General features: G+C 48.6%; 2 protein-coding genes across 7 annotated transcripts; both read left to right on the forward strand.

Moving 5' to 3' along the window:
- On the forward strand, window positions 1-6,834 carry dis3l2 (DIS3 like 3'-5' exoribonuclease 2). Of its 4 annotated transcripts, none has more exons than XM_057056874.1 (21): window positions 1-198; window positions 652-1,393; window positions 1,468-1,586; window positions 1,801-1,854; window positions 1,948-2,049; window positions 2,132-2,312; window positions 2,429-2,496; window positions 2,620-2,849; window positions 2,922-3,095; window positions 3,217-3,296; window positions 3,392-3,504; window positions 3,633-3,740; window positions 3,818-4,051; window positions 4,151-4,230; window positions 4,313-4,496; window positions 4,613-4,699; window positions 4,802-4,949; window positions 5,030-5,160; window positions 5,246-5,350; window positions 5,461-5,565; window positions 5,677-6,834. In XM_057056874.1, exons 2-21 carry the CDS (start codon window positions 670-672, stop codon window positions 5,776-5,778), a joined length of 3,129 nt encoding a protein of 1,042 aa, XP_056912854.1. In that variant the 5' UTR covers window positions 1-198; window positions 652-669; the 3' UTR covers window positions 5,779-6,834. The 4 variants fall into 4 exon arrangements, with proteins under 4 accessions (XP_056912854.1, XP_056912856.1, XP_056912855.1 ...); XM_057056876.1 differs by having other exon boundaries at window positions 2,135-2,312; XM_057056875.1 differs by having other exon boundaries at window positions 3-155.
- Window positions 6,835-7,476: 642 nt separating this feature from the next.
- LOC130538887 (unconventional myosin-VIIa-like) lies at window positions 7,477-19,804 on the forward strand. 3 transcript variants are annotated; one of them, XM_057056860.1, is made up of 49 exons: window positions 7,477-7,591; window positions 7,696-7,797; window positions 7,878-8,030; window positions 8,126-8,194; window positions 8,285-8,400; window positions 8,464-8,591; window positions 8,660-8,802; window positions 8,941-9,054; window positions 9,134-9,284; window positions 9,372-9,448; window positions 9,514-9,633; window positions 9,811-9,953; window positions 10,037-10,247; window positions 10,338-10,473; window positions 10,543-10,709; window positions 10,880-11,020; window positions 11,400-11,558; window positions 11,690-11,782; window positions 11,886-11,980; window positions 12,065-12,140; window positions 12,219-12,320; window positions 12,410-12,526; window positions 12,606-12,734; window positions 12,806-13,012; window positions 13,079-13,234; window positions 13,313-13,381; window positions 13,453-13,577; window positions 13,668-13,794; window positions 13,923-14,042; window positions 14,172-14,345; window positions 14,500-14,727; window positions 15,015-15,182; window positions 15,261-15,366; window positions 15,448-15,577; window positions 15,646-15,812; window positions 15,881-16,062; window positions 16,690-16,799; window positions 16,893-17,029; window positions 17,231-17,381; window positions 17,623-17,778; window positions 17,874-17,979; window positions 18,097-18,210; window positions 18,344-18,431; window positions 18,504-18,610; window positions 18,686-18,871; window positions 18,951-19,067; window positions 19,148-19,231; window positions 19,316-19,435; window positions 19,528-19,804. In XM_057056860.1, exons 1-49 carry the CDS (start codon window positions 7,580-7,582, stop codon window positions 19,636-19,638), a joined length of 6,300 nt encoding a protein of 2,099 aa, XP_056912840.1. In that variant the 5' UTR covers window positions 7,477-7,579; the 3' UTR covers window positions 19,639-19,804. The 3 variants fall into 3 exon arrangements, with proteins under 3 accessions (XP_056912840.1, XP_056912838.1, XP_056912839.1); XM_057056858.1 differs by having other exon boundaries at window positions 18,344-18,610; XM_057056859.1 differs by having other exon boundaries at window positions 15,448-15,571; window positions 18,344-18,610.

Consider the following 19,804-nt stretch of genomic DNA (forward strand, 5'->3'; position numbering starts at 1 on the left):
ACGAAGAAGAAAACAAAACGGAAGTTTATTTGTTTTGTGAGGGAATTTATTAAAACGACGCCGTTCGTCCTTTGTCTTCAGTTTTTCCAGACAAACATTCCGCTGCACCCGTGTTTTGTTAACTTTAAAGTTACGTGACACTCCAAGGACGGCTTGTAAGTGTCGCCGAGCATCATTAGCATTAGCTCTGACTGGCAGGTAAGGTTGTTTTTAAAATGCTGCTGTAGCGAACCCACATGGGTTCCCACCGGTGTGTTGCAGGTCCTTTAATTGGCTAGTCTGCCTATTTGGGTCACTGCTTTTAACTTGAAAATATTTAACTTGAATATATAAATAATACTTGTAACGTCAACGAAAATTAAGATCTCTGATATTTGAAGATCAAAGCGTTTAAAGGGCGTTGAAGTTGCCCGTGATCCAAATGCACCCACGTACGCGATTGTCTGCGGTGTTTTTGAGGTCACGTCTTTATACATCATTAATAACGCCATCGTTCGTTGGGCTTGCGCCTCTTTTAGTTCTACAATGAGATGAGAAGTTACGAGAGCTTAAGCTAATGTTCATTTTTATACCTCTATCGTTTCAAATGTTACATGAATGTGTGCGTTGCGTGGTTGAATACTCAAGGGGATATCTGTTTTTCTGTCGCAGCATATTCAGAAATTTGTCATGGATTCTCTCTCCAACCCCAAGAAGCCTACGAATCAAGAACCAATTCAAAACCAGAACCAATCAAGTACTACTCCTCAGAAAAATGCTTATGCCAGGCTTCTCAGTCAGCATAACAGTAGCAAATTTAGTCTTTATCTTAAGCAACACATGGCGGATACAATGTCCCAAATCGAAGAGCTCATTCCAAGCCCACTGATCAAAGTCCAAAACGACGTTCAAAACGTGAGCTTGAAAAAGGGAGACCCGGTGCTTAGCAGCTTTTCTGACTCTGCTGATGATTCCTCATATCCCCAGAAGAGCAACGGAGAGGCGAGTTCACTGTCGCTATACCTGCAGAAGCTTGTCACCCAGAACAGTCAGCAGGACCGTGAAAGAAAGCAGGGCGTGCCTGGCAGGCAGCAGCGTGGACAGAGACGAGACACCACCACCAGCTATGACGGGGACGTCGAGTCTGGGGAAGAACTGCATCTGTTAAAGTGCAATCAGTCCAAGAAGCAGCAGAAGAAAAACAAGGACTCTCAAGAGACAGGCGCATTGTTTGGGCCCCCTCAGAGCCCAAAGACGGCTGTTGCAACTGGACAGGAGCAGAAGATGGCAAAGTCAAAGAAAAAAACCCAAAAGAACTCAGAAGATGCCACAAGCAGACAAGGACTATCAAAATCCGGTGCTGACACTCAGATGTTGAGGCAGGGTAAAGACGACAAACTCCAGCAAACCCGAGGTAAACTCAGTGGCAGATATACGCCTTGTATTTCTTTTCACCCTTTTTCTGACTTTGATCAAATTGTTTCCCAGCTCCGAATTCTCCCGCTCACAAGAACAAAGACGGCAAAGGAAAAAAGAAGCAAGTGTTTGAATCCTACTTGACGCTCGAGGAGGTTTCTCATGGCCTTAAAAGAGGAGAACTCATTCAGGTGCGAGAGGCCAGTTCATGTGAGGTGCCCCACAACATGTTTGATAGTTGGATGGGTGATCAGACCTAAAATATGAAGCAGAATCCATGAATAGCTTTAAACAGCAATGTTTCTTTCACTCTAGATTATGTATTTCAATCTTTAACAGTGATCAGGAAGGAAATGTTTTAATGTTTAAAGTGAAGTGGTTTTTAACTGAACCTTTTTCTTGCAGGGACAATTAAGGATCAACCCAAAGAATTATCAGATCGCTTATATCCCGTCACCAGTGAGTTCAGCTGAGGCTCGTTTCTTCTTGGTAACTTGTTGCACTCTTGAATGCACGTGGCAGAAGATGAATGATTCGATTTTATCTCCGCAGGATGATACAAGAGACATATTTCTGGATGGCATCGTAGCTCGTAACAGAGCGCTAGATGGAGACATTGTGGTGGTGCAGGTCCTCCCCCAGGACCAGTGGAAGGTAGATAAACACAGCCTGGTTCAGCTATCGGTCTCGGTGATATTAAGGTATTCTGGGGCTGAAGGATTCTTTTGTTTTCAAGCAGGTGAAGTCAGATTCTGACTGTCAGTGCTCCAGCGAATCGGACAGCCAGAGGGAAAATGTAGTTCCGGCCGCGGAGAAGAGCGCATCGCCCTCCCCCAGGTCCGACCTGGCTGTGGCGGAGTCCAGCGACAAAGATGACATCACGCAAAATGTTCAGGATCTCAGTCTTGGTTGTCCAGGTAACCAGGAATGCATCAATCCACGATTTATTTCTGAACTTTGCTCTTTATTTATATGAATTTAGAAAAGAAGTGTTCGTTTGAGGATCTCACACCCGTCAATATGTGGTTTACAGCAGGGAAATCGCCTGAGCAGCCGTCGGTGTCGGGGTTGAACAGAGAAGTACTTCAAAGGACTGCTAAGGTGAGTTCAGCCAGAACTTTACCCATCCTGGCATCTTCTCGCATCCTAACTGCACTGCAAGACCAGACATGTCTGAAGCTGGGGTGAATCAGAGCGTGACTTCTCTTTTCTCTGGTGTTCTAGGTCGTCTATATCGTTGAGAAGAAACACTCGAGAGCTGCCACGGGCTTCCTGAAATTCGTGCCCAATAAGCCTTTTGCCATGTTCTCCCCCGTGGACCACCGAGTCCCGCGGATTAACGTTCCTCTTGCCGACTGTCCGGAAGACTTCAGGTGCCGTGCGGGCGATTACGCCAGCACCTTGTACATATGTCGGATCACCAACTGGGAGGCCAACAGCAACTTTGCAGAGGGGTGAGTGTTGCATTTTCAGTCTTGATGCACAAAGTCCAACAGGTGCTAAACGCTTCCCTTTGCCTCCTCCAGTCGTCTCATGAAGACTCTGGGTCAGGCTGGAGAAATCGAGCCAGAGACGGAGGGCATCCTTCTGGAGTATGAGGTGGATTTTTCCGAGTTTTCAGATGAGGTGTTGGACTGCCTCCCCAAGAACCTGCCCTGGAGCATCCCGCCTGAGGAGATCAGAAAGAGGAAAGACCTGAGGTAGGATACGGTTTTAGAACAATTGGGAACAATCTACATCCTGGTTGGAGCCAAAATTAGGTGACGTGTTCTGAATGAAGCCTGAATAATGGTCACACACAACAATGTTGTTCACCTGTAGGGAAGAATGTATCTTCACAATCGATCCTGCGACAGCCAGAGATCTAGATGACGCTCTTTCCTGCAAACGGCTCCCTGACGGTAAACGCTCACAACATCTCCTTTACCCTCACAGACATGTGGAAAACTGGTTTCAGATGCATGTTTGTTGTTTTTGTTTTGTTTTTCAAACACAGGTAACTTTGAGGTGGGGGTCCATATCGCTGATGTGAGTTATTTTGTGGAGGAGGGCGGCGCCCTGGATATCATCGCCAGTCAACGAGCGACTAGCGTGTACCTGGTACAGAAGGTTAGTGCCCCTCAGTGCATGTTTATTAATGATGCACTGAAACGCTTGTTTGTTTATTTGTGTTGATTGTTGATTTTCGTACCTTTACTCTGGCTTGAGACGCCTTACCCTGACCTCCTCTCGTGCAGGTGATCCCCATGTTGCCGCGGCTGCTGTGCGAGGAGCTGTGCAGCTTGAACCCACTCAGCGACAGACTCACGTTGTCTGTCATTTGGAAAGTCACACCGGAGGGGAAGGTAGAACGAATAAAGATCCCACGTAGCCGTTTTTCCACTCCCGCGTCATTCATTGTGCTTCACCTGCTTCCTTTTAGATACTGAGCGAGTGGTTCGGCCGTACCATCATCCGCTCCTGCGTCAAGTTGAGTTACGACCACGCTCAGAGCATGATCGAGGCCCCCGAGAAAATGTTTTCAGCCGGGGAACTGCCGCCAATGGACCCCGAACACCCCATCGACGAGATCCACCAGGCCGTGCTCGACCTGCACGCCATTGCCAAAAACCTGCGAGCTCAGCGTTTCACGGGAGGGGCCCTCAGACTAGACCAGGTCTTGATTTCAGCATCTGCACTTAAGAATTCACCAGTGGATCATTTATTTACACACGGAGGTTGAGTTTGTTCATGCTGTGTTTTTGTGTTATTTTAGCTCAAGTTGGCTTTCACCCTGGATAAAGAGAGCATGATGCCTCAGGGCTGCTTCGTGTACCAGTACAGAGACAGCAACAAGTGAGTAGCAGAACATCCAGGGATGCACCACAGGGTCTTTCCTCCTCCTCCTCTTTAACATCTGTGACTGTGTGTGCTCTAGGTTGGTGGAGGAGTTTATGTTACTGGCCAACATCGCCACAGCCAACCACATCTACGCCAGATTCCCTGAGGTGGCCCTGCTCCGCCGCCACCCTCCACCCAAAATCAAAATGGTGGACGAGCTGCAGGAGTTCTGTGACCAGTTGGGTATCGACATCGACCTGTCGTCTGCAGGAGCGTTACACGTCAGTATCCACCTCTTATCACAGACACACAGACATTCCTGTATGTGATTTTTAAAGGTTTTAGTTCTGTTGAGCCATGTTTTATGTATCCTTGATTCTCTATTTTGGACCTGCAGAAGAGCATTCACGCAACTTTTGGTGATGACAAGTATTCCAGCGCCAGAAAAGAAGTCCTCACGCACATGTGTTCCAGACCCATGCAGGTAAGAGCTCAGAACCGGCCGCAGAAGTTTGGTCACCGTCTTTTGTTAGATTGGAGTATTTGAGCCGTGTTTTTTCTTCTTCTTTTTTCTCCCGTATCCCAGATGGCACTCTATTTCTGTACCGGTGCTTTCAACAAGGAAACCAATTTTAAGCACTACGCCCTCAACGTTCCGCTTTACACTCACTTCACTTCACCCATCAGACGCTACGCTGATGTCATCGTCCATCGGCTGCTGGTTGCGTCCCTGAGTGGGTGCCATTTCAACAGAACTGATGGTCCCTTCTGTTTCACGCCCACTTTCATTATTTACCTGCTTGTTTGCCCACAGAATGCGGCCCTAACTTCAGCCTGGCGACAGACCAGGTCCAGAAACAAGCCTCGCACTGCAATGACAAAAAGAAGGTGTCCAAGAGAGTCCAGGAGCTCAGCAGTGAGCTCTTTTTCGGAGTGTTTGTTAAGGTGTGTTAGCAGATCGCAGCAGCTCTCGGCTCTTTGCCGAACGCTGTATTTGCAGCATAGTCAGGTGTTTGTTTTTGCTCCGCAGGAGTGTGGTCCTCTGGACTCTGAGGCCATGGTGATGGGGGTACTGGATCAGTCCTTCGATGTGCTGGTTCTCAGATACGGAGTCCAGAAACGCATCTATTGCAAGGTTGGTTTGTGTTTGAGTTCATTTTAGACTCTGTTAGGATCATTTTTGTGTTTTCTGCTGGCTGTACTTGCACAGAGACAAGCAAGACCAACCATTTCTTTCCATTTCAGTTGATCCCAGGCCTGGTCTCATTCCGCCATCATAAGGTGGGAAAGAAGTCTGAGCTGGTTCTGCTCTGGGCAGCTGAGGACCTAGAAGAACCTCCAGTGGAGCAGGTGGGAACGCCTGGATTGTTGGCACATTATTTTTAATAGATATAATATAATCGATGGCTTGGAGAGCCGAGTTCAGATGGCAATAATTACAATTCTTCTTTGCTCTCCCAGGTAATCGCACTCTTCACATTGGTGGAGGTGCAGCTCAAAGTGGACGGCACGGCCATGAAGTACGGCGCCGTGCTGAAGAGACCTGAGGAGAGCAAGTGCTAAACATAAACGCGCCACGCAGAGCACTTTAGATGTTTAAATTTGCACATTTAACCATCAGAACTGTTCCGAGTCCATGTGAACTAACGCAGCAGCGGCTTTTCCTCACGCTGTGGTGTAACAGCTGTTACTGGCCTAATGTGTAGAAGCTAAAACGTATTTCAGTTCAACGCCAGCGTCTGTTGTGGAGAGAGAAGGGAGCCGTAAAGGACACCAGACCGGTATATTAGAGCCTTTTACTTCCCAGCAGGAAACACAAATAATGGCGTTTTATTTAAGCGATTCATTCGTGTTCTGTTAAATAACAGTGCAGTTTATCACCTTAAATTATTGTTTTAATACGCGACATGGAGATGACTTGAATGTGAATTGCTGCTGGAATTGGTCGGTGGTCTTAAAACAAAGACGCCTTTACTTTGGCTCATTTGCTTCCAGCTGTTTTGTGCTTTTTTGTTTATTATTATGTTTCCTCTCAGATGTGACGGAAGCATTAAGATTTTCTGCCTTAATTTAGTCAACTGCAACAGTGTGGACCTGCCTTTTTGCTTTAAAGGGATCATTTTGGTGGTTTGAACACTTGGTTTGATTGAATTTTGAGCCTATGTGGTGCCAGGCAGCCATGGGGAGCCAAATCTATCAAAGTTTGGGGAATTTTCTTTAGTTTTTCTTTAGATGGGGCTCATCTGGTATCATGGTTGGAGTCCTGCTGAGCTGAACTCTAACGAGCTATCTTCATCTGCGGTTTACACACTATTAAATCTTCATCTCTCAGATTTTACAAGTGAAATGTAAATGTTTTAAGACTATTTTTACTTTGTGGCAAATGATTTGAATGTATTTTAAGGCAAGGTCGGGGGCCACAATCTGAATTTCTGTCGAGTTTGAAGGACATAATTTGAATCATGGTTGCAGTTGAGGGTCAAAAATGTGGTTCAATAGGATAAAAAAAAATAAAAATAAAATTCTTAATTTTTTTGGTCAGTATTGAAATTGTGTATGTGCTGTACTGAACATCACCACCACCTGTAAACAAAATAAAAAGCTACCAATGACTAGGAATGTTGAAGAATGTTTTTGGAAAGCTTTAGCTGTTTTGATCTGTGCTGCCATAGTAACAAAGACCAAATCAAACTCACCCTGGTGAACAACGCAGGGTAAACAAAAAAGAAAATATCCAGACTTGCAATAAATAAAATCCCACTTTCAGGTCTTCTCAGTCTTCTCATAGCCTTAAATAATCTTGAGCGGGGATTCCTCTGAAGTACCACCAGATAAACGACAGCTTCTTTGCATTAGATCTACCACTACGATGCCATCTCCCTTTGATAAAATCATTCGGGTGCAGCAATAATCTTTATCTCATCATCAACAGGGCAGCTTTTCCAGAAACCAGAGTCCAAAGGCTGCACATAAATTCATCACAGCAGCGTGTTAAACCATGTTCACATTCAAACGAGGCACTTTCGGGTCTTTTGGGGCCAATTAAACACTGATAAATTCATTTTTTAAGAGTTGAACATTGCCCTGTTATTCCAATGCCCCTATGATCAGAACTATTTACTCTTTAACTGGTCCTGAAAAGTTTTCCCATCGGTCATCTCAGATAAACACCCTCGCCCAGGGTTGTTTTCCCTGATGGTTCAAAGTCAAAGTGCCATAAAGCCTTTCTGAGAATGGGTCCTTCCTCCTCGGGCTGTCGCAGACCAACAGAGTGCGGCTCAGAGAAGGGAATGAATTAATGAAGATCCCGCACGGAATGCCTTTCAGACATTTCTTCAGGGAGTAGAGAAGCAGCAAATCGGTGATGCTGGAAAAGGTAAGTTCTGCCTGGACGTGACTGATGGACAGACCCTCTGTTCCCGAGCGAAGCCTCATTCTGCTGTAACGGCACCATTCTGTGATTGTCGCTGTAAACCTCAGGGAGAGTGGGTTTGGGTGGACTCGACCGCCGGGGTAGCCATAGGAGCCAGGGTCAAAGTCACATCATCTGGCCAGCGTCTACTGGTGGACGATGAGGGGAAGGTAAACATGGGCGCAGCGCAACATTAACATCCTTGTTGCCTAACGAGACGTCTCAGAAACACAGTCTGACCCCCTTCCAGGAGCACAGTCTGTCCCAGGAGCTGGAGGCGTCCCTCAGGGTCATGCACCCGACACTGGCGGAGGGCGTGGACGACATGATCGACCTGGGAGAGATGAGCGAGGCCGGCCTCCTCAGGAACCTGATGCTTCGGCACAAGCGAGGCATCATCTACGTAAGACGGAAAAAGAAATTTTGTCCGTGCATTCAAAACATACCTCTGCTTTACCAAACCCATCAGACGAATTACTGCCATTTTCTTTACCGTAGACCTATATAGGTTCTGTGCTGGTTGCCATAAATCCATACCAGGATTTTCCCATATACACCAGTGAGCAGGTGAGGCTGGTTTAGCTTTTAAATTCACGCTTTTTTGGGTTGCGTCTTGTCCTTCACGTGCCAGGTAACCGATCTGTGTGCGTCGTTCAGGTGAGGTTGTATCACGGCCGAAACTTGGGGGAGCTCCCACCGCACATCTACGCTCTGGCTGAAGCCTGCTACAGTCACATGATCCGCCATCTTCAGAACCAGTGCTGCATCATCAGGTGAGGAGAACCGTTCAGCAGTGTGGCGCGTAAAGACAGTACGAATGCATCATTTTTCTCCAGTGGGGAATCGGGGGCTGGAAAGACGGAGAGCACCAAGCTGATCCTGCGGTACCTGGCGTCCGTCAGCAGCGAGATGTCTGAGCAGCGGACTGAGCGGCTGATCCTGGAGTCGAACCCCATACTGGAAGGTACGCCTGTACATCCATCACAGCAAGTGAACTTAAACACACCAGAATCCTCGTCTCATCCCGCGCAGCGTTCGGGAACGCCAAAACGATCCGCAATGACAACTCCAGCCGCTTCGGCAAGTATTTGGAGATCTTCTTCAACAGGGACGGAGTGATCGAAGGCGCCCGTATGGAGCAGTATCTTCTGGAGAAGTCTCGCGTCTGCCATCAGGTGAGGAAGCCGCGCTACCAATAATGACACCTGCACACTGCTGGGACAGAGTCCAGCACCTCCGCCACCCCTGATGTGGACGGAACACAATGATGGAATCATGAGGTGGATAATGACATGCATTTGACAACTTTCAAGGCCCCGGAGGAGAGAAACTACCACATATTCTACTGCATGCTGGCAGGAACCACAGCTGAGGAGAAGGAGACGTTGGGCCTCGGTGACGCCCGGGAATACGCGTTCCTCACAAAGGTACCGCAGTAACCTTCAGCAGTGTCACACCCAACCACAATGCGGCGGCGATCACCACGGTAACCCCAACCTGCTGCAGGGGGCGTGCGTCGAGTGCGAGGGCAGAGACGATGGTGAGATTTACCAGGACGTCTGTTCGGCCTTGGAATTGTTCTTCTCGGACAACCAGCGTCGGGACATTCTCAAGCTGCTGGCGGCCATATTGCACCTGGGGAACGTCAACTTTCAGGGTGAGCGTTAACAAACCCATTCTGCCGGTTTTGTATTTGATTGCAAATTGTCGTCGTCTTGATTGTCGCTGTCTCACGCGGCACCAGGCAACACACAGAACAACCTGGAAACCTGTCACGTCAACAAATCGGGACACTTCCACGTCGCCGCCTCACTGCTGGGGGTGAGCGCTTTTTATTCCCCGCGATGGTCTTTTCTGGTATTTAACGCGCTTTTGTTTTCCTAAAGGTCAGGAAAACCTTGCTGGCCTCCAGTTTGACCAGTCGCTCCATCATGACCATGAGGGAGAGCGTGACCAAACCCCTCAGCTCCAAGCAGGCCTCCGACTGCAGAGATGCCTTGGTCAAGGTAAAGAAGCTGATTGACTCCCATAAACCAACATACATTCTGTTCCACGTGTGAACAAAGACCCTGGTCCTGCTCAGGGTTTCTCCCTGTCCAATTGGAGTCTTTCCTGCCACTGCTCAGGGATCCGGGTCTCTGCGATTGTAATAGATAAATTGATTAAATGTGTTGAAATTCCAGGCAATCTACAATAAACTCTTCATATGGATTGTTGGGAAAATCAACAGCGTCATCTACAGCAACCTGGCCGAATCCCCCAAATCCTCCTTCCTGTCCGTCGGACTCCTCGACATATTCGGATTCGAGAACTTCGACAGAAACAGGTCAGGATAATCCTCCGCAAACACTTTGGGGGAAAGGCGATGACGGCATTTTTAAACTGAGCAGAGGTCACTCCGCTGTGCAGCTTCGAGCAGCTCTTCATCAACTTCGCTAACGAGAAGCTGCAGAAGTTCTTCGTGGACCACATCTTCAGGCAGGAACAGGAGGAGTACCAGAGGGAAGAGATCCCCTGGACCAACATCAGATTTAACGACAATTGGGAAATTGTGGACCTCCTGGCTGTGAAACCCTGCAACCTGCTGGCTCTGATTGACGAGGAGAGCCAGTTTCCAAGGGTCGGTGCTCTCGCTGCCTTTCCGCGAATTCCAGTGAAACCACGTTGCCTTTACGGGGGAAAAAAATCAGGTCTGTTTGTGGCGCGGCAGGGTTCTGACTTCAGCATGCTGCAGAAGATGAACCAGCACCACACGGGAAACAGGAACTACGTCGCCTCCAGCCGGGAAGGAGACACGGACTTTGGGATTCGTCACTTTGCAGGAGTGGTCTACTATGAATCCAGAGGTACAAACGCAGATCAAACATCTGCGCTGAGGGCTGTTATTCATTGAATGTTTGAATTCTCAAATTAAGGCTTTCTCGAGAAGAACAGGGATGCCGTCAGTTTGGACTTAATCAAAATGGTCGACGTGTCCACCAATCAGCTCCTCCGTGAGATGTTTCAGTCTCAGCTCCCAAAGACAGAAAGGAAAATTAGCATCAACAACAGGGTCACCATGACACCCAGGAACTCCGTACGGGTACGAGAATTCTGATTTCCCTCTATTTATCATGCTACAACACACGTGTGCGCGTCTGTAAGTGGAAACAACACAATTTCCATCTCAAAGAGATCTCATGGCCCTTGTTGCAACTGGACCTTCGTTTTCCTGAATCCTCAGTTAACGTGATGATCTTTTCCATCTCGCAGGGCCCAGCTGACAACTCCAAGCAGGTGCCGACGCTGAGCGGTCAGTTCCGCCAGTCTCTGGACTCGCTCATGAAAGCTCTGTCGGACTGCCAGCCCTTTTTCGTCCGCTGCATCAAGCCCAACGATAAAAGGCAGCCAAAGGTAAATGACGCAGCATCAGAATCTCCCACCCGAGCGTCCCAAAACTATCGTCAAGATTGGAGAACTCTCGATAACTGGCAGGTCCAAAATAGGTCCATTTTGCTCAATTTTCACTTCTGTTCTGCTGTTTCTGAAATAGAGAAGTTGCGTTTCTTTTCCTTCATGCTAAGCAGTGACCTTTCAGCTTTGTTATGACTGGCAACTCCCTTTTGGACCTCGTGCCTGGCAGGAAGGCGTCATAAACAGATGCCAGCACTACCTTGTACAAAGAGTTTATATCAACCTTAACTACCCGCAGTTTTATGATCTTAATCTGCTTCTCCTTCCTTTTGAGCTGTTGAGCAGTGCAGTGTTTTTGCATGAACATGTTCCCCTCCAGGTGTTTGACAGGAACCTGTGCATGCACCAGCTGAAATGCTTTGGCATGATGGACACCATCCACATCAGGAAGCTGGGATACCCCATCCGGCACAGCCACAAGGACTTCCTGAACCGATACAGGATGCTGCTGGACAGGACCGTCTGCGACCCCAAAACAGTTCGTTGTGTTTTTATCGTCTCTTAACGAACACCTTTTGACATTTTACCTGTTTATTGTCTCTTCCTCTGAAGACTCTGCAGCTATTGGCATCTCGTCACTGTTGAATCCGTCTTTTATCGTCTCTCCAGAATACAGCGGCTGCCTGCTGTGAAGCCATCTGCCGCTCTGTGATTCAAGACAAAAACAAGTGGAAAATAGGCAAGACCAAGATTTTCCTGAAGGTGAAGAAAAAAAACACAAAAAAAACTGCATTAGCATTCAGGCTGTCTCCAGCTATGTGTTGCACAAAAGGATGTTTTTAAGGTGATTTTGTTGTTCCTCAAGGATTCCCGTGATATTATTCTGGAACAAACGAGGGACCGAATGCGCAACAGAGCAGCTCTGGTGATCCAGACCTTCATGAAGGGATCCAAAGACAGGTGCAGGACATTAGAGAGGACACAACACCGCACATGTACTGAAACCTGCCTCTTCTTGAACACACTTTACCTCTTTTCCTGCAGAATATCTTTCCTGAGGAAGAGGAGGGCGGCAGTGATGCTGCAGAATTACTGGAGGTCCTGCAGGAGACGACGCAAGGTCTGATGTTCGCCTGCCATTCATGGCGTTGACTAAACAAAGCTTATCTCAGAGCCTTGACCTTTCGTGCCCTCACAGATTCACAGTGGCTTCGAACGGCTGATATCGAAGATCCGTAGTAGGAAGCTGCGATCGCAGTACTTAAGGCAGCAGGCAGCAGCCGTCACCATTCAACGGCATGTGCGTACCGCTGTGTAAAAACATCCCGGGCTGCAGATGCCTTCGTTGGAAAGTGGAAAGAATCTTGAAGCTTTGTCATGTGTCTGTAGCTGCGGGGCTACTTTGTTCGGAAGGATCTGAAGCAGAAGAGCAACGCCGCTGTACGGCTGCAGGCTTTCACCAGGGGAATGTTGGCCAGGAGAAGGACCGAAAAGATTCGGGATGATGTACGTAGCAGTCAAGAGTCTACGAAGGTAGCACAGGAAGGGAATCACGCCTCCGACGCTTAAACTCTGTTTCACGTAGAACCACGAGCTAATCGCCTCAGAGCTTCAGCAACGACTCTTGGCCATTGCTCGGGAGCTGGAGGACCCCGAGTCATTCGCTCAACAAGATGACCTCCAGGTGAAGTCGTCAGAATCTCCTCATGTCAAGGTTAGCCCACGTTCCTGCTATGCTAACTGTTGTCAACAGATTTACCGAGTGGGCTTGTCTTGTCTTTAAAGGAGAATGGAATCACGCCGTTCTCCTCTCCAGCCTCGTCGACGTCCACGCCACCACCGGAAGAGGACGAGGAGTTTGAGGACAACAGCGGCGAGTTTTCATTCCATAGGTTCAGCGTCCTTCACTTCCAGGGCGGCGCCACACACACGCACATCATCCAGAGACTTACAGAGCCCCTCTTACACCATGACGACGAGGGCGACGCACTGGTGAGACAAAGAAGATTTCAAAGGAGTTTTGGGGGTTAGAAATGTTGATTTCTTCTTCCTTTCCAGGCCTGTCTTACTGTTTGGTGGGTCATACTGCGTTTTATGGAAGACCTGCCGGAACCGACCTCTCCGCAAACGGCGACTAAGGATTCGAGGCCCATTTCTCGTAACTTACCTATGAGGCAAGGCATTAAGCTGGACGACATAGTGGAACTAGAACAGGTTGGGTGTTGAACCAAACCCCGAATTTCCATTTTTATTGGTTTTTGGCTTTTACACGATTCATATTTTTCAACACAGGAAGCCTTTGGGAAAAACAAGATTAAGCACAGAGGTGGAAACAGGAGGCCCACCGTGATACCCGCAGAGGCGAGTGCCGATGTTCGTTCTATCTGATTCGTCGTTAGTCATCCGCTGATTGTCATTCTGGTCTTTACCAGTTGGAGGATTTTAGGGAGGAAGAGAACGTGTTGGTCGGAGAGGGCCCCAACCCGGATCGTCCACTTTCCTCCCTGGAGAAGCTCCACCTTATTGCTGGATACGCGCTATCAAGAAAAGACATAAGGCACGACCAAAAACAGCTCCTGGATATCCTGAATTATTCTCTGTTGGTGGCTGATTGTTGTTGTTATTTCATGTTTTCCTTCTGCTGCAGGGATGAAATTTATTGTCAGATCTGCAAGCAGTTGGTGAAGAACCAGAACAAGAGGAGCCAGATGAAAGGTTGGACCCTTCTTTCCATCTGTCTTGGGATCTTTCCTCCAACCGACCTCTTCATGAAGGTCAGTGTGCAGCGAGGCAGTTCTGCCTGTGTCTGTGCTTCACCTTTCTCATTCCCAGTTCTGATGACACGTTTAAAACAATTAGATACGATCATCACTAGTAAACTACTGTAATTCTGTCCCCACAGTATTTGGAGAGATTTCTCCTACAGGGGCCAGAAGGTTATGGATCATATTGTTCTGAACTCCTGAGTCGCATAAAAGTCAACGGCGAACGGAAGGAGCCTCCCTGTTGGATAGAGCTGCAGGTAGAAAAGCTCAGTCACGTCTTCCTTATCGTCTCACAGGAAGCGAAGGCGTGAATTCGCTCGCTGGTTTCATTGCAGTTCTCTGATTTTCTTTGTCGAAACCCACCCTCTTCCCCGCCCCACTGACAGGCTGCAAAATCAAAGGAGCCCATAAATGTGTCTGTAGCTCTGCTGGACGGACGTTCGGTCGACCTGCATCTGGATTCAGCCTCGATTGCTGCTGAAGTCTGTCGAGCTTTGGCGGACAAAATTAACCTGCAAGACAAATATGGATTCTCCCTCTACATCAGCCTCTTTGACAAGGTTGGGATTTAGCACCTTTAACCAGTTCTGTTCCAGCTCATATTGACATTTTGCATCCAGTTGTGTCACAGCTACAGAGAATCGAAACGTCGGGGTTGTGAATCCTGAATTTAGAGCCGAGGTGTCACGGAGAAATGCTCTGCTGTGTTGGCAGATGTGGTCTCTGGGCAGCTGTGGGGATCATGTGCTGGATGCGATCTCTCAGTGTGAGCAGGAGATGAGAAGGCAGGGTAAAGAGGGACGCGACGCCCCCTGGACGCTCTGCTTTCGCAAGGAGCTGTTTGCGCCCTGGCACGACTGCTCCATGGACCCGATTAGCACAGATCTCATTTACAGACAAGTCATCAAAGGCATCAAGTCGAACGAGTACACGTGTGAGAAGGTGAGACCATAGGAAGTGTGTGCAGTATCTCGGAGACATCTTGGCTTTGAGAACCTGTTGCATGTAATTACACCTACTGACCAGCTGGTGGCAGTATTAGGGACGATGCAAACGTCCAACTGTGGCAATGAAACCTACACTTACTTCAAGGTTAAAGAAAGTATAAAAAAGCTTTACTTTGGTCTTCACTCTGTTGTCATAGATAATTCCAGTGCAGCCCCAAAGTTCCAGAAACTTAAAAATGCTCACTCCAAATGTTTGCTCTGGATTTGTGTTGCATTCCTCAGGAGGATGAACACATCAGCCTGGCAGCGATGCACTATCACATCCAGTTTGGCCCTGCGTACAACAGAGACAACATGCAGAAGGTGGTGGAGGAGTGCATCGCCGACGAGCTCATTGAGAGCAGAGGGACGGCAAAGTGGATCGACCTCATCAGCTCGGCACATCTACAGGTACGTTGGAGGTTCCTCACTTAGGCTGCAGCTTCAGGTCAGAGCAGTTCAGGTGACCCCTGTGTGACCATCACGCAGGCTCCAAAAGGGAAATCAGAAGATGTGAAGGTAGAGCTGGTCAACAGTGCCCGACAGAAGTGGCCCCTGAACTTCTCCAGGTTTTATGAAGTAACGATGGTGTCCGGTGAGTCGACACACCATTTATTATGATTATTTCCATTACATTATACCAACAATGGTGGCTTTCGAAACATCTGTTTTGCAGGGCCACCGTTGAAAACAGGTACATTTACTGTGGCTGTTAACTGGAGCGGCATTCTCTTCATGGATGGAAAAGACAAGAAGCTCCTTGAGATGTCTTACCTCGAGATACAACGAGTTCACACAAGGTATCGGTGAGTTCCGGCTGAAATCGTCACCCTCAAGATTTTCTAATATCACCAAAAGTGTTACGCTTTTCTAGCGGCAGTGAATCCGGCCCCCCGTCGGTGGGTTTGACCACCGTCAGAGGAGAGTTTGTCCTGAAGGGCGAGAAAGCTGCAGACATGGCGGCACTCATAGAGGAGCATCTGGAGGGGCTGAGAGGACGCTCGGTGTACACGCTGGCTCAGCAGGACATCAGTAGAACCGGTACGACCCGACGGCCCGCACGTGCTAGACCAAAACAGCTGCCTTCACCGCTCTGACTGGTTCTTTAGAAGATCCCACGTTCCTGGTTTGTGAACGTGGCGACCTGCTGCTGGTGGAGAGGGAGGACCAGCCGTCTGCTGACGCCACCTGGATCAGAGCCACCAACCAGAGGACCTGCAGCAGTGGCACCGTCTACAGGGATCTGCTGCTGTTCCTTCCAACTCTCAGCAGACCCTCCGAAGACGTGCTGGTACAGTTTGTCCTTTTCCCAAACTACCAGGACAAAGCGCTTTAAGGCGACGAATGGTCCAAACTCATAAAAGTCGAAGACAGCAAAGGGTTGTTTGAGGCCACCTTTTGTTTCTCAAATATGATCTGACTGTCTACACAAATTTCAATGCGATCAGATCAGATTTAGCTTTGTTTCGACTGGCTGCCCAAATCGGAGACGTTGTCCACCCGTCTGCATCGGTTACAGTTGATATGGACGCCGGCGGCGTGTTTTGGCTGTTGCACGTGTGTCGGGTGACTTTAATGATGGCCAGTTACAACAGCAGACAGATTCAGGCCAAACACACGCACGCACACACACACACACACACCCTCTACATCACGACTGTCTATTCTGCGTCCAGGACGACGGTCTCCCCAAACACTCACACGGTCCAGTGGGATCATGTATTTGGGATAAGATGACTCCCTGATTACATCCTGCGTCCAGATTGTGACCCTGATTCTATTCATCAGATCTTCAAAAGATGTGTAGTAACATTAGAACCCTGCACGTGGCGCGTTCAGAACCGCACCCGGATCCAGGAGTTCGTTAGATGTTTCGATGAGTTTCCCCTCCTGCTCTAATTAAGTGTTCCTGACCCAGGAGCTGCTCAGTCCAGGACAGAAGAAAATGCCAGTGGTGCAGAACTCCGCGGAGGGAGAGGAAACGGTGGCTCCTGTTTCTTTAAAAGACTTTGCGCTTGAGAACTTCAGGTACTAACAATCATAGGAACTTTTCCCATCATTCTTTAATAGTATATACAGTGATGGGAAAAGTTACTGGGTTTTTGGACTTTCTTGTGACAGGCCTGCAGGGAGCAGACATGGTGCCCATAAAAGCGAGAGACTGTGGGCTTGTTCTGGAGAACTACTCAGACAGCCGCTGCTGAAGAACCTGATGCACAGCGCTGAGCTCAGCAACCTGGCCTGCAACGCCTTCACCGATATCCGTGAACTATCTCCCGTTATTCTTCATAAAACTTACAGTGAGATCCACCATCTGACACCTTTTTGGTCTGTGGATTTTTAGCCTTTTCTTTCTTTTAGCCTCTTTCCCAACATTCACGCGTGCGCCGTGATGAAAGCTCCTCTGTTTGAAAATGTCATTCAATATTCCGGAGAATTCCTTGACCTTCTCCTGCCACCTATCCTGAGGTACATGGGCGACTACCCCCATCACGCTCGCAACCCTATAGAGCTGACTGACCAGATCTTTGGCCCGGCTACCCAACACGACGCCCTGAAGGATGAAATCTACTGCCAGATCATGAGGCAGATGACCGGCAACAGCAACAGGTGGATCCCTAGAAAACACACGCAGTTTTGCATGAAGATTTGCATCCCAGTCCCCCACAACTCTTGTTTTTTGTTTTCCCACGACAAGAGTGACACAAACACTCGCAAAAGGCTGCAGAATGTGTAATTGTGTGGGAGGGGATGTACACTGCGCATAATCTCTGGATTAGTTTAGTTAAATTCAGCCGCAATCAAGCACCAACATGTCCAGTCATCTTTGAATCCTCCTGAACCCTCTCAGGTCGAGCATGGAGCGTGGGTGGCAGCTGATGTGGCTCTGCACAGGCTTGTTCCCGCCCAGTCCCGCGTTGAGGAGCCACGCTCGGCGCTTCCTGGAGTCCCGCGCCAGAGATCAGCTGGCCGCCGACTGCCTGCAGAGGCTGCAGGAGATGCTGAGGTCGGGCCGAGAGTGAAATAAACAGCCGCGCGCTTCCTTGAAGAGATTTCGGGAGAGATTTTGAATATTTCGCTTGCATGTGTTTCAAACGTCAGTAAGGAGCCCAGGAGGTTTCCTCCCGATCCGGTAGAGCTCGAAGCCATCCAGCAGAACAGCACCCGCATCCTTCATAAAGTTCACTTCCCAAATGAAACAAATGAGGTAATACACAGAAAAAGCTAAGTGGCATGGGTTTTTTTTCCAGTTAAACCATAAGAAATATGACTTTTCTCACTTTGTAAGAGAGCGAGGGCCCATTTTCTGGTTGCTGTGTTGCAGATATTTGAGGTGACATCAACAACCACGATCAGAGAGCTCTGCGACAGCGTCGCCTCCCAGCTCAAACTCAGCTCAGTCAATGGATACGGCCTCTACCTGAAAACACGGAAAAAGGTGAGGCTGCGGCTTTTACCCCAATGTCACCTGACATTACAGGCTGCTGACATGTTGGGATTTATGAGCGTGTTGGAGGGGAGACTCTGGCAACCTGATGAGATTTTAATAGGGTGACGTTGTGTTTCTTCAGGTGAAAAGCTTGGAGGAGAACCAGTATTTCTTTGACAGCACACGACAGGCCTCCCACTCTTTGAAGAAGGCAAAAAAGGCCAAAGAAGGTCACCTTTCACGCTGGCATCTTCCGTTTGTGGAACACGGCTGTGTTTACCAGTTTCATCTTGCTTTTTCAGCCAGTGCAGCCGCTCACCTCTACCTGGTGATGTTCAAGAGGAAGCTCTGGCTAAACGTGATCCCGGGCAGAGATCCAGTCGCAGACCTCATGTTTCATTTCCCCCAGGTATTCAGTCAAACTCGGACTTTTAAACCTCCCAGAGTCGCCTCGATGCGTGACGTCTGTGGTGCATCCGTGCAGGAGGTGCCCAAGTACCTGAAGGGGCGTCACAACTGCACGAGAGAGGACATGATCCACCTGGGCGGGCTGCTCTTCAGAATCCAGGTTGATTCAGACAAATCCCAGTTTGTCGCAATCCCCGAAATGCTGAAGGATCTCGTTCCGGCCGACCAGATAAACCTCATGACCCCGGAGGACTGGAAGAAGGTAAAATGAGTCACGTGGTGGAGACGGGGATCTTCTGAGGTGTCTGTAATTCTTCTTTTATTGGATCTTCCGCGTGCAGCACATCTTCTCCTCCTACAAGGATCAGAGCGGCATCACGGTGCAGGAGGCCAAAATCCGCTTTTTGAAAGTGGCGTCGACCTGGCGGACGTTCGGCTGCAGCTTCTTCGAGGCAAAAGTGAGAGACGTGGTCAAAGTGGGAGCGGAGAGACAAAGATCCCCCATTTCACCGCTGTGCTCTGATCTATCCCACCACAGCAAACGTGCGAGGAGAGCTTCCCCAACGCCATCGTGGTCGTGATCAGCAAAAAAGGTGTCGGCTTCATGGCCCCGGAGACGAAGGTAGGCCCGGTAATGGTCCTGGAAGGTTACTTTTAAGTGTGGTGTTGTGTGGAAGCACCCTGACTGGAGCTGTTGGCGGTTCAGGAGGAGCTGGTCGCGTATCCCTTCAGCCGCATCACGCACTACCACGCCAGGAACGAGCACTTCCACATGAGCATCAAAACCGTGATGAAGTGCAGCAAGTTCGTCTGTGAAACGGCGAAGGTGAGGGACTGTTCCCACCAGGGTGGCAAAAAAAAAAGAAGCGATTTTATTCGTGAATATCACAACATTACGTCACTGTTCTCCGTTTGTAGGCTGAGATTATAGAGGACCTCCTTCGCTCTTACATCAGCATGTACGAGAGGCAGAGACTTCCTCCAGAGACGACCTCCTCCCCCGAAGTTTATTATGATGAATTCTTTTAAGTCTAATTCCCCAAAATCGCTGATGAAAAACAAATGTATTAATTAGTCGCTAAATGTATTTAATGTATCACTGGTTTGGAGCCTCGTTAATCTCAACACGAAGCTTCGTCTCAGATTGATTGATTGTCTTTTTCTGCTGATCGGGCCAATAAATATGTTCAACAAG

The sequence above is a fragment of the Takifugu flavidus genome, chromosome 15 (genome assembly GCF_003711565.1).
Source record: "Takifugu flavidus isolate HTHZ2018 chromosome 15, ASM371156v2, whole genome shotgun sequence".
Lineage (NCBI taxonomy): Eukaryota > Metazoa > Chordata > Actinopteri > Tetraodontiformes > Tetraodontidae > Takifugu > Takifugu flavidus.

Excerpts from the sequence above, each read along its gene's own strand:
- dis3l2 (XM_057056874.1), top strand. The coding sequence starts at position 670 with ATGGATTCTCTCTCCAACCCCAAGAAGCCTACGAATCAAGAACCAATT. Across the intron at positions 2,497-2,619 it reads TACTTCAAAGGACTGCTAAG|GTCGTCTATATCGTTGAGAA; the intron begins GTGAGTTCAGCC and ends CTGGTGTTCTAG. Across the intron at positions 2,850-2,921 it reads AACAGCAACTTTGCAGAGGG|TCGTCTCATGAAGACTCTGG; the intron begins GTGAGTGTTGCA and ends TGCCTCCTCCAG.
- LOC130538887 (XM_057056858.1), top strand. Across the intron at positions 17,980-18,096 it reads TCCCAAATGAAACAAATGAG|ATATTTGAGGTGACATCAAC; the intron begins GTAATACACAGA and ends GCTGTGTTGCAG. Across the intron at positions 19,068-19,147 it reads GCAGCTTCTTCGAGGCAAAA|CAAACGTGCGAGGAGAGCTT; the intron begins GTGAGAGACGTG and ends ATCCCACCACAG.